We start from the raw sequence: 13427 nt of genomic DNA, 5'->3' as shown, positions 1-13427 counted from the left end.
ATCTGCAAACCACCAGGCAAACGCATGCGCGGCATCACTTAACGTCTTGACCGCCACGTGACCCTGCGCAGGGCAGCACGCAGCAGCGGCCCTGCTCGCATTTACAATGAAGTGCCACTGGGCAAGGCAGCCCGGGGAGAGGGTGTGAAGCTGTCTGCTCGTTGCATAATCGCGGAACATTGTCAACACTTTATATTCAATAAAGGTCAAAATTGCAATGAGCCCCGTGTCATACATATGCATGCAGGCACAAGCCATAACTTCATACGCTATGCATAATTGCATATGTTATCTTGGCTCTGCATATATTGAATCGCTCGGCAAATATCGATTCATAATGTAACGATTCGTGGTTTAAGAATCGTACAAATTACAAACGACAACAGCTGTAACCAAAGCACTCTCAATGCGCTCGATCTTGTCGAAAAGTAGGCATTGTGGAGCCTGGTCAGTAATGAGATGGTGTTGTAGGCTTGGGCTGCGATGGGGCCAGGAGATTGCCGCACAACGTGGATTCTTGAATCCATCCGCGGAACGTTGCTTGTGTTTCGATTCAAAGCTTTCGTGACTGCAGGGATTCATCTTCTTGGTTCTTTCGGTAAAGTCACGTAGAATGGAAATAATAAAATAATAAAAATAAAACATAATCAAATAATTCTCACGACGTTTCGGCCACAAAGCAAGCAGCTGTCCTCAGGTGGAGAACAGGTCTGTCGAGAAGACATAATAATTCAGACTCTGTCTTCTCGACAGACCTGTTTTCCACCTGAGGACGGCTGCTTGCGTTGTGGCCAAAACGTCGTGAGAATTATTTGATTATGTTTTATTTTTATTATTTTATTATTTCCATTCTACGTGACTTTACCGAAAGAACCAAGAAGTTGCTTGTGTTGGTTGCGTCTCTTGGGTGTGCGTCGTCTCTGGGTACTGCTTCCTTTTCATGGGCCAAAATACTAATTCGTGGAATTGGCCAAACATCCCATTGCATGACCCACCTGAAAGTGAGTTTCAAGACAAGGATGAAAATTTTCTGAATAAGGGGCATTATTATATTGTCATTGATAGTGAGCTGAGATAATTTAGGAGATTAAATTATCACAATCAACTCATTAAATTAACTTTTTACATGTAGTTTAGCAATTGCCCAATTGTGTGTTAGTGTACACAAAAAAATATCAAACCCAAAAAGCAAACAGTTGTTTTGTAAGGCGCTAAGGCACCAAGGCTGTGTATTCCGGAAAGGGCAACATAACATTCAAACATTAAAATAAAACATTAAAGCTTCGTTAATGTAAAATTTAACTTCCAAGCTCGTGACCTTAGACTAGGCTGAGAGCACTGTACATGACATGTGGCAATCACATGATGTGTATGCAAGGCACGATGGGAGTTGTGCCTTCCTGCTGGTTGTGAGCACACCTTTGTGTGCTATTAAATGTGCATAATGAGGCAAAGAAGAAACACAACTGGCAACCATCATACTCAGCATAGTAACAGTAACATCCACAGGCTAAAGTTTTGACAATGTGCTTTTTCCTTATGTTCATCATGGCATGCCTTCTGCAGATTCTTACTGAATCGATTTATTTTGTTCTCAAAGCAGAAATTTGGAAGCCATTTTTTTTCACCATTTTTGTGCCAATGGCGGGCACTCTTCTAGTGTTGACGTAAACATCTGACGAGATGGTCTGTACGAGGAGAGTATGGTCACGTTCCGATATTGGAGCAGGAGCCACCGCAAGAGGCTGATATTATACGTCACTCAACGTTATCGCGTTTTTATACGACAAAAAACCGAGATCATTCCGCGTATCCGAGCGATCGCATCGTGATAGCAATGGCACGTTTACAATTCTGGACAGGGTTAACAAATAAAATTGACCTTTAAAGGATAACGTCACGAAGACTTAAACATTGCAAAAGCATTAGGGAGGTGGCAGGGTGGTTCAAGGGTCAGAGCGCTGAGTCAGAAGCGCTGAGATGCCATGATCAGCGGGGTGCTCAGGTGTAGCGAGCTGATGGTCATGGTCTGATCAACAATCGCTACGTGAAAATAAACACGTGTCACATTTTGGTTTTTCACGTCACGTGGTTCAATTCTACCTGTGTGAACTGCTGTGGTCACATGGCCTGGCGGTAGCACGTGGATCGCTTGTCGCAGAGGTTCACGGTTCCAATCTGGCGGCCGCCCCGGTTATCACTGTGGGTGTGACAAGCATAACAATACTACGTGCCATCCGCTTCACACCTCTGATGTCTTTAGTATGGGTAAAGCCAATGTGTTGCCGGCATCAGGGTCCACGTTTTATCAAATGCTAAATTACTCAATTAGGATTATACTTAACGATCATTGCCCCCCCACTGGCAGACTAAAGCCCCAGGTCAATCTTGCAAATGAGGCTCATCCTGCTCGCTTGAGTTCTCAACTAGTTAAACAAAATATTCTTTAAACTATTAGTTTGCCTGCTGTGCTACAAAAAACAACCACTTAGCATAGTGCAGGGGCAAGTGTGCACCTTACTGTATAAATATAAAGAGGCACTGGAAGATTTGTTCAGAATAACCTTTGCGCAACATTTTTGTGAGGTTTTCAGACTCGCAAAGCCACACGGCTCTGCGAGATTTCCAAATGCATTCTTTGTCTCATGATATGACACCAAGAGCACGCCAGGAATAACATTTGGAAGAAGAAGGGGAAAAAAGCCTAAGAAATGTTCACCAAATAAAAAGTGAACAAACAATTAGTAATTAAACACTGTAAGGTCAGTCTATATATAACTGTGCAATTCAGATCTATTTTCTACCTATTTCAGTGCATTGAATGATAACACTATGTAACACGATTTTTGTTCCTGGGTAGTATGTTATTTTCTAATTGGCTATGCCTCAAAAGTATAGAAAATGGCTGTTATTCCCCACAAACTTTGCTTTTGTGACCAGGACTTTACATGAATAAATTACACAAATGCACACCACGTTTTATCATTGAAAACAGGTACATTTCAAAATATCACTGTCTTGGTCACAAAAGCAAAGTTTGTGGGGAATAATAACCACTTTCTGTACTTTTGAGGCATAAACAATTGGGAAATAACACTTACTACCCAGGAACAAAATATATATTTTTTTGTTACACAGTGTAATGCACTGCTGGAAGAAGGGCTACCCCTCATCATCATCGCCATCCTTCCTGGTCCTGTGATGGCCACAATCTAGCCTCGCTCTGGCACAAGATGGCGTCTCCTCACTCCTCCTCTGGTGGCTGTCGTCCTCTTGGGGGTGTTTCCTCCATCGACTGCCATTCCATCACCGGTCTCCTCCCATCCGCCATCATTATCATTCCTTCTCGGGATGTGTCCTGCCAAAACCCACTGACTTTTCTTGGCATTCGCTTACTGTTCCTGATGACCGTTTATATCGATCTCACCACTTTCCGAGGTGGATTTATTTTGTTCTTATAAGCGGCCACAACTGTATGCGTGTTGAACTTCTTTAAACATTCCATTTGCCAAGCTACTCTTAAACAAACCACACATAAGCGATATAAAAAGAGAAAAAAAGCTAGAAACCCGTTGAGTGTGCGGCAGGAGTTGTATTCACAATGACCGGGTGCATGCCTTTCATGGCCTCTCTGTTCAATTATCAAATCTAGCTGATGGTAAAGCAGCGCCTAACCCCCCCCTCACTCCACATTTACTGCACGCCCATCCATCAATTAATCATAATCAAGGTTTTTGGGTTTAGATCGCGTTATTTATAAATGTGTCGTAACCCTCCACCACCCGACACGGCCAATCAGTAAAAAAGTGTCACGTTGACAAAAGACAAATAGTTCACTGCTTTAGCCCACCAGTGTGTTGAAGCGTGAAACCACAACATTTACAATTTGAGTACGACGTTTCGCTGGTAATTGCATCCAGCATCATCGGGCAGTTCTCATCTCTCCTGGGCAGATGGCCAGGAGGAGTGAGTTTAGCCGGCACACTCTGATGCACCACTCGTCTGAGCGAATGCCCAGCCACGTGGTCCCGAACGCAAATTAAACCTTTGCGTGTGGTTGTTTCTTAAAACAAGTTTGGAAGAAGAAAAAAAAATCATGCTTATGCATGGATTCTGGAATGCTTTCCAAATTTTGTTTGTCCTTGGAAGTATTTAATTTGATGCACGTACGGAACACGTGGTTCTTTTGTTTCATAGAATATTGGCGCAACCATTGTGGGCCATTAAATCAGAAACAATTACGAGAGTGGGAAAAATATTCCCTTTTGATTTGTGTCACCAAGTTGGACAATTTGGTCTATTTTCTACGCAGAAAGTCCCTAATCGCAACATAACTTATATCAACGTTTTGTTTATATTGGATAATTGTTAGGAATGTCATTATAACCCTATGTAACATACATACACGCATAAAGATGGACAGAGCTGAGGCATGCATGCTTCAAACCGTCGTAAGACAGCGTAAAAAAATGCAATTGGGCAGCAGTAGAGATAATTCTACCGACTCGCGCACCACATTCCACTAACAATTCTTCTCTTCACCCTCCTACAGCCACACGGCAAATCTCTTCCTTCTTTCTTTTACAGTCACGTTGGTTTACGTAACGTAAGTCAGCGCGATTGTCAAAAAACACGTCCTGATGTCCATGCCGCCTTGCTCCACGATGTCGGTTCTTCTCCACTTTACAGGTTTTTGTTCTCTTTCTCCGGCGTGTGATTTGATTGCGGTTTCCCATTTGATTTATTTATGCTACTGGGACACGAATCCATTTGATTGATTGGGTTGATGTTCCTTTGTAGAATAAGACGAGATTCCCTCCGAGATGCTCTATCACTGTCGCAAGGGGAGACCTGAATTGGGGACAGGTACAAAGGGAATTGTCAGACAATATTTACAATTTAGTTGCGAGTTTGTATTGCAAATGTAAAATTCGGATGTGCCACGGGCACAGGATGGGCAACGCTTGTGAATAATATAGCGGCATCTTTAAGCATCTTCTTGGTTCTTTCGGTAAAGTCACGTAGAAGGGAAATAATAAAATAATAAAAATAAAACATAATAAAATACAATTCTCACGACGTTTCGGCCACATCGCAAGCAGTCGTCCTTAGGTGAAGAACAGGTCTGTCGGAAAGACAGCGTCTGAAATGTCTTTCCGACAGACCTGTTCTTCACCTGAGGACGGCTGCTTGCATTGTGGCCGAAACGTCGTGAGAATTGTATTTTATTATGTTTTATTTTTATTATTTTATTATTTCCCTTCTACGTGACTTTACCGAAAGAACCAAGAAGATTAATCCCTGCAGTCACGAAAGCTTTAAATAAAAAATCTTTAAGCATCTTGCTTTTCGGCATATGTGGTACTTTTCATAATTTCCTGCAGAAGTTACCTGGCAGCTCTAATAGGAATCACAAACCACCACGGTTCGCTCTTGCAAATTATCAAGAATATTTCATGGCGAGCATATTAACCATCCACAATGTGGGATTGTGCCGCGTGTGTTGTTCGCAATGATATCCGACGTTTCTCTCCGGCACGTGGAGCTAATTGTCGGACATCATGCCCAGATATTACAATTATATTACAATTCAGTTCCTAAAAAAGCTCCCGGCACGTGGAGTTGAAACGTCGGATATCGTCTCGAACGAAACGCGGTGTAACCCGAAAACACGTCGGAGAGCTACAGAGCACGACCCGCGCCATATTATCAACAATGGAATTTGTAAAAAATTCCATTCGGATAAAGACCTGGCCATCACGTGCCACATTCCCCCACGGATCTCTGGTTGCGTCAGACGCAAAACGCTGCGTGAACATTGAAAGCCAAACGACATTCCGCTCTGCAAGCACGCGACGTGACCCGTTATCACGACGGCCTCATCGAAAACGAATTGCGGGAAGGAATTAATTAAAAGAGGAAATGAACTCGCAAATTTCTGAGGCTCATCCTCGGCAATCTTATACCATCATCTCCACCCTCCTCCGAGCACACCCTGAGCACCGGGGCTCTTCTGGCTTTGCCCCTAACGGCGGCGTGTGCTGGGTTTAAATGAGAAGGTATCTGACCCAGATTTGGGGCCATCATCAAAATCAATTAATGCGTCCGAGTCGTTAGCGAACGAGGGAGATCCCCACGGTAATTATAGGGGATGGTTTGCTGATCATTGTGCATTTGTCACCAGCTTCCCATCTACCAGTAAATCGAGCTAAATGCTTAAAATAGAAATTGAGGAGAGATAAGAGGAATGCATTAGCGTTTCCTGAACCCAGTGTTCATGTCATTACAGCGACAGACCCTTTCTTTATACAGTTTATATAAAAGTGCCTTTTGTTTATTCTTCAACGCTGCTCAGGCGGCTTAAAAGAGATGGGCTCTGCATTTACCCCACCACCATGATCTGCCCTGCGCTTGACTTAATAACACCGCAACGTTCCTCAGACCACTTGTGAGTTGGTAAAAGAAAATGGTGGAGGGAGAGCAACTTGCCTTCAGTTTCAGAACACTGAGGCGGCACTGCCGAAACCATGAATATTAACATTTTTATCCTGCGCAGAGTTAAGGATGCAGCCGTGCGGTGTAATGGCTAGCACACCGGACTAGCACATCAGAGGTCACCGGTTCGGTTTCCTGAAGCATCAGTTGAAGCAATGACGCACGGTTCTTAAGTCTCCCCGCCTCTGTCCATCCAGCAGTGTCAATGGATGCACCGCAGTGAGCCAATCGGCAGGTCGCGCGTGGTGGGGTAAACTTTGGGTATTCCCAGCTCTCCCAAAATATCTGGCCAAATGCCCTCGAGAGGGGTCTCTTTGGAGCACCCCTTTAATGGAGACCCCTCCGGCAATAGTGCCGTGGAAACACAATTCCAAGGTCTCGTGTTTACCTCGTTATGCAAACGTAAGCCATATTTTCACGTCGAGGGAGTTATCAACGACTACGCAAATGTGCACAGGGACAATTTGTTCATAAACCAGGGGGGTCGGTAACGAAAATCACAAGAAGAGCCATATTTTCGAACTTCGGGAAAATAAAAAAAAAACCTCAATAATTCAAGAGCCGCAATGCATTGTGGTGAATACGAGACGGCGGTGCTTTAAAAACAAGGTCACGAAGCGGTCCATAAAGAGCCGCGTGCCGCTCCGGAGCGGCAGGTTGCCGAACCCCCATTGGTTGAAATTCTTGATTTGCTAAAGCACATTTCGATTTAAAGCTTTCGTGACTGCAGGAATTCATCTTCTTGGTTCTTTCGGTAAAGTCACGTAGAATGGAAATAATAAAATAATAAAAATTAAACATAATAAAATAATTCTCACGACGTTTCGGCCACAACGCAAGCAGCCGTCCTCAGGTGGAGAACAGGTCTGTCGACTTTAGCGAAAGAACAACGAAAATTGCTAAAGCACAGTTTCTGTTCTTACTCAGCGGCAGAAATATTGCTCATGCATCGCGTAAAGAAATGTAAATGTAACCACAATATCACCACAATTCATAATCAACGTTTTGGGTTAGATCGCGTTATTTATAAATGTGTCGTAACCCTCCACCACCCGACACGGCCAATCAGCAAAAAAATGTCACGTTGACAAAAGACAAATTGTTCACTGCTTTAACCCACCGGTGTGCTGAAGAGTGAAACCACAACATTTACAATTTTTGAGTACGACGTTTCGCTGGTAATTGCATCCAGCATCATCGGGCAATTCGCCAGAATGGTGAGGCTCTGCTCTTGCTCCAATTCTTAAATAGAGCAGCAGCAGGGTGACGTCATCACCATAATCATTACATTTCTATAGTGCCTGCACGTAGTGTATTAGCCTCGAATATATGTAGACACAAACATCTGACGACAATGCTTCATTGAGCAAGCTATGTCATTAAATGCGCCTTGAAGACTGTAATGCTGCCAGTATTATTAATTTAAAATTGGAGCTAATTTCGTAGCTTTAGTTCAAGCCGAGACGCAAAACTAAGCAATAACTTTACCGTTTCTGCCCTCACCACCAGTAATTAGCATTTTATGTGATCACTTTCATGAACACCTTTTATATTTCCTTCATAAGTTGTTTATCAAGTACGTATTTTTTTACTAAATATTAAGGGGAACGGCGGCACAGCAGTTAACATGATCCCGGGAGCTCAATTCCTGGCCACGGCTTACATCATTGGCAAGTTAGCATCTGGACCTGTCAACATGGTCAAATATGGTGACACAACCCCAATGGCCAACATGGCATGGGGAAGCCTTCATCCACCAGTGAATTGACAAAGGTCTGTAAATTATTATCATTATTATTGTATTCTTTATGAACTTGTGTAGCAACTTGATTCTGTACATGGTAGGCAATTACTTCATCAGAATAGTAACCTATAAAATAACTGATATGTTATAAATGGACCACTGTCGACCCATATATAGTAAGGGAGGCCGACTTGGACACAGCCCTGCGTTGAGACTTTTAAGGTCATTCCTCAATGCTCTGTGAGCCTCTGCTACCTGTGTGTTGTTCTTAAAGGACATTTATGTGTCATGGAAATGAAAACTTCATGAAGATATTAACTAAAACCCAACTTAACATCACTCCTAATAAGAATTTATATTACACAAAACAAATCACAAGGCTATTACAGGGAGGCTCAAGGCTTTTACAGCAGGATCTTCCTTGGAAAGTTGGGCCAATTTATTATTGCTCCTCAAATAAGGCCAATTTCATGAACATGTTATATAAGTTGCGGTAGAAAAATGTCCAAAATGAGATCGTCATGATGATATTTTAGATACCGTTATTTCAAACATGAAACCCATAATAACGTTGGCAAAAAAATCCATCTAATTACTCGCCTCTTCTGTGACAGACAAAATATCCTTAAAATATGGCCACTATTAAAATAGCTCGGCAACCTACTTGCGGTACTGCCTGTCAATATCGACACCCTCGATGCTCACCAGGTGCGCGAGTCATCATCTCGCACATGTCTACAGCGCCATCTCTGCGTGTTCCACAAACCCGGCTGCAAATCATCGCCTCAGCCCAATATGAACCCCCCCCCCCCCCCCTTAAATATACATATTTTTTTCTTTTTTTTACGAAACCGTCACTGCCTGCATTAAAGTCTCGCTCGCTGGACCGACTCGAGCCGCGAGCTCAAGGTCTCGGGGAGACTCATCGCACGGCGCAGTGTCGCACACTCGGCTATCAAAAAAATTGCAGCAGCAGCTGGAGAGAACCCGCGTGGGGGGCTGCCTCATGGTTTATGAAGCCGTAACTCCATCTGTTATTCCTCGCACCCTTGCAGAGTGCAATTACCTAACACCGCAAGAGTCTGAGCCCTATATAAATTAATCTGCTCGTTCAAACGCATCAACGTGAGGCGTATTCCTTTATTAAAATGTGCAGCCTTTTTATTGTTTTCAGGCCTGTGTTTGGTTGACCCGCACCTGTCCGTCTTTCAAAGAGTCCAAGTTAAGGTGAAATATGTTAATGCCGTATAGTGTCATGGGAAATACCCACAGTGCTTTGCAAGTCAAATCAGAGTGCATATACCAACCTGGGCTCCCACCAGCATACTTGCCTGATAAGACTTCCAGATTGTAGAGGCCTGTGCACACTTTTTGTCTCAGATGGTGGGCACTCTCATCTGCCGAGGAAGACATTAGCACGTCGTCCACCTCTTTAAACTTTAATGCGTTCCATGAAAACGTGACGACTCTTAAAATTTAAATGCATCGTCTTGTTTTAAGTTTTAAAATGGCAGCTATTAATTTAGAGCGCTCAGATCCTTCATAACGCACAATTAGAAAATCTCATTCTGCACCAACATTCACAATTATTTCTGATGGAATGTCCCATAGTGTATGTGCCAATTATTTATAATTTTAACTAAAACAAAGCTCGAGTATGTGCGTGGTCACTGCAGAAGCAGTCGTCCTACACACATTTAATAAGTACAACACATCCCCATAATTCAATGCTGCTTTCTTTCATTCTCTAAAGCGAAAAAAAATCGAAGTCGACCCTTACGTGTCCGGTTAGCAGTCTGCCTGTGCATCTTGGTTATATTTTCATCTCCTGGGGTTCTCAACCACTGTCACTGCCCGTGTTGCTGTATGCCACTGTTCCCCCAGAACAAGATGTATTTTGATTTGATATTAATGGTAATGGGGAAATGTTCCCATTATTTTTTTGAGTCTGCAGGTGTCAATGCTGCTTTGTATGAGTCTAATCTAATTCTGTTGCTGCTGTGGAGTGATTTAGCATGGGTGGGGGGGGGGGTTAGTTGAAATTATCTGTGCTCGAAAAGTGTATCCTACTTAAAGGCATTCACAAAGGTAAATGCGTTTTATATTTAAGAAGCTATGGGAATAGTTTGTGCGGCCACATGACCTCCCCGACACGTACAACACGTGTTGTCCGTCCCCTAGGAATTGCGGGCTACCTCCTGTGGGTCGGAGGTCAATTTTTTAGTTTGTAGGTGACGAGAGGAATCCTTTGGGATGATGGCTTTCAGAACATTGCCATCAATATTAATAAAGGGTTTCTAAATGGGGACAAGCTTTGGGGGTAAGTGAGCTCAGATATCACAAAGGCTCAGGGTGATTAAATTGCCATGGTTTGGCACCGGATGGACTTGCTTGTGTCCAGCTATTCGGATGCAAGCATTGTTTTACCATTTGCCCTTTTGTTCACAGAAGAATAAATGGTCTATCGTCTGTCAGTATTGTCACTGAGAGCTTGTTACACGGCAGGATCGTGATAGGTGGCTGGGGCTTGGGGAGGCTAAGCAAACTTTGTTTTACAGACACATTATAAATGCTTGCCACTACAATTAACAATAATGTTCAATTGTCTAGAAAATGTGTTTCTCATGCATCGACATTGTTTTGCCGCACCCTAGAACTCGGAGTGTGTGGATTGTCTGTGTCGCGGATTAACCGTGGGAATGAAACAAATATAAAGTATATACACTGTATTTAGCTTTTACCCATCCGTTGGTTTGAATAGCCACTGCTCCTCACTCACTGTGGGTCGGTGACTCACGTGACCAAAAAACCAACGTCTTCAAGAAACAATAAAAAATATCTTCTTCATCTTAATAGCCATTCTATGTTGGTAAACAACACATTGCGTTGTGTAACCTAATTCACATTTGTTATGCCCAATTCATATTTTTTTATCCGGGCTGCCCCTTCCCCCATTCCCCCAGATAATTGAGAGTTGACTATAATATTTTTTTTATTTACAGCCTGCATATATAAACCACAATTAATAATGTTATTTACATTTTAATCTTTTTTTGATCTGGTATATGTTGTGTTCTTATTATCCATTCAAGTTGAATGTCTACTTTTTACAGTATTTTATTTAAAATATCACGTTGCTTTCCTAACCAATTTTCACCAGTTGTAACAAACAAAAAATACTCTCAAGGCATTGCCAGATTTTCCCATAATGCTGCACGCCAAAAGCAATGTCGATTTGCTGTTGAGCCAGTGAAAGATGTTGTGGAGCCTTGGTGAGCAATGACCTCAATGACTCTGTCCTCTTCTTTTACCCCACAGCTCTGACCTCTCGCGATGGGCAAGCAAAACAGCAAGCTGGCTCCAGAGGTGCTGGAGGACTTACTGAAGAGCACAGAATTCAACGAGGCTGAGCTGAAGCAGTGGTACAAGGGCTTCCTCAAGGACTGCCCCAGCGGCAAGCTGAACCTGGAGGAGTTTCAACAGCTCTACGTCAAGGTGTTAGATCGGAGAAACTATTTTCACTCGCAATCTCTCTCCAAACATGCGATTTCACCAATCGTCACCTTTGGCAATTCTTACCCTTTCAGAATTAAAATCAAATAACTGTCTGGACGTTTTACTTCAGAGATGTGCAGAACGCTGAGCGTGGAATTTGCCCACAACGGCGCTCAGGTCTCTGGGCTCAATGTGGCGCTCTGCTGTGGCGACATAAAATTCCGCTCGTTTGCACGGATCAGTAAAACGTCAATAAAAATCCATGTTTTGCTTTGTACCCGGGGTCTGTGGCCGGCTGCGCATGACAGGCCATTTCCCTGCGATAGATTTTTTTTTATTCCCGAGACACAATTACGCTGATCGCCCTCACTATGGATTGTTTCTTCTCATCCACGGTTATGCCACTTCAGCAGATATGTCTAAGCACTGTTGCATTTTAAATGCCCGGTTGTGTTTTTTTATCACATCCATCCATTAGTATGAGAGAGAGAGAGAGATATCATCGCAGCATGTTTTTGGGGCTTCCTGACTCTTTTTTTTTCTCTCCGTTATCTTGCTGCTCAAATTGCTGGTGCAATATGTTTGTTTATTCCTGTTTTTCATTTCGTTATATTTTTTTTCATTATTTTTGCACTCATTCTGTAACATATGGATGAGATGCGTTTCTTTGTGGAGGGCGCAGGGGAACGATTGAAATCATGAGCTTATTATGCTACAACTGAATGTCTGTGCTCAGAAAAATGCAGCACATTTGTCATCGTCACCAGCCATGATCTGTTCACTGCTCAATTAGCGCTTAAGCGGCCATCTGGAACGCTCTTCCTTCTGATATTAGGAAGCCACTGGAGCTATGCATTTTTACATCTAGATTGAAAACTCGTTTCTTTAGAACTGCTTTTTGTGTTTAGTTTGTTGTCCTACCCCCGTACCTCTGATTAGCGCGGTTGGCTACTTACAGTGTGAAAGAAGTTCAACATACATTCATACAATCAAGTTTTCCCCAAGTCATCACAGTCTTGTGATGTGACAATTCTTGCGCATAAGCTGATCTCGTCAATACATCTCCAAACTGGGACGTGCCCTTAAGTGTGTTCCCTCCTTAGCTGCCACTTTATTGTTAGTCTCGGCTACTGCCCATCATCCCTCCTTCTGACGTGTCTTGCCCATGCTCGCTTACTTTTCCTAACAGTCAATACAATGTCTCGGATTTGCATTTGATCCCTGATCCGTGCATTCCTCTTTCCATTTCTCAGTTGCAATTCTCAGCGTGCATCTCTCCACGCTTTCTCCGTGCACTTTGCACCTTCTGCGCCATTTATTTTGTCAACGTTTACGTGAACCATCTGCTACCACTGGTGATATAACGCTGATTAGAAAAACTCATTTAGGCATGCCGTTTTGTTGCTTTTCATTAAGTTCAGTTTTCCATAAGCACAGTAAGATGTGGGTGAATGAATGTGTTCTGGAATTATGATGTGATTGCCAGATGCCGGGCTTAATGTCAATAGGAATGTAACTAATTCACTTCCCCAGTGGTTCGACACGTGATCCTCATCGCGGTACCCCGGGGTACCCAATAATACTAAATGGGCCAAGGTAATTAAATATTATATTTCTGGGACACTATTTTTTCCAGGGGTGTACTTCACTCCGCGACTGGGGTACCGATCAATCCGAAATCAGTGCCACACTC

The 13427-nt window shown here is 43.0% G+C and overlaps 1 protein-coding gene across 1 annotated transcript in view; it reads left to right on the top strand.

Moving 5' to 3' along the window:
- The window catches only part of LOC144722318 (visinin-like protein 1), a 42772-nt gene that overhangs the window by 17127 nt on the left and 12218 nt on the right, over window positions 1-13427 (top strand). The window contains exon 2 of the mRNA XM_078600479.1: window positions 11558-11734. Within this exon, the coding sequence (XP_078456605.1) occupies window positions 11573-11734 (162 nt within the window). The 5' untranslated portion in view covers window positions 11558-11572. The remainder of the gene's footprint in view (window positions 1-11557; window positions 11735-13427) is intronic.

Source organism: Lampetra planeri, chromosome 14 (genome assembly GCF_965212315.1).
Source record: "Lampetra planeri chromosome 14, kcLamPlan1.2.h2, whole genome shotgun sequence".
NCBI classification, from domain to species: Eukaryota; Metazoa; Chordata; class Hyperoartia; order Petromyzontiformes; family Petromyzontidae; genus Lampetra; species Lampetra planeri.
The sequence above is the reverse complement of the archived record's forward strand: the minus strand, read 5'-3'. Positions and strand labels throughout refer to the sequence as shown.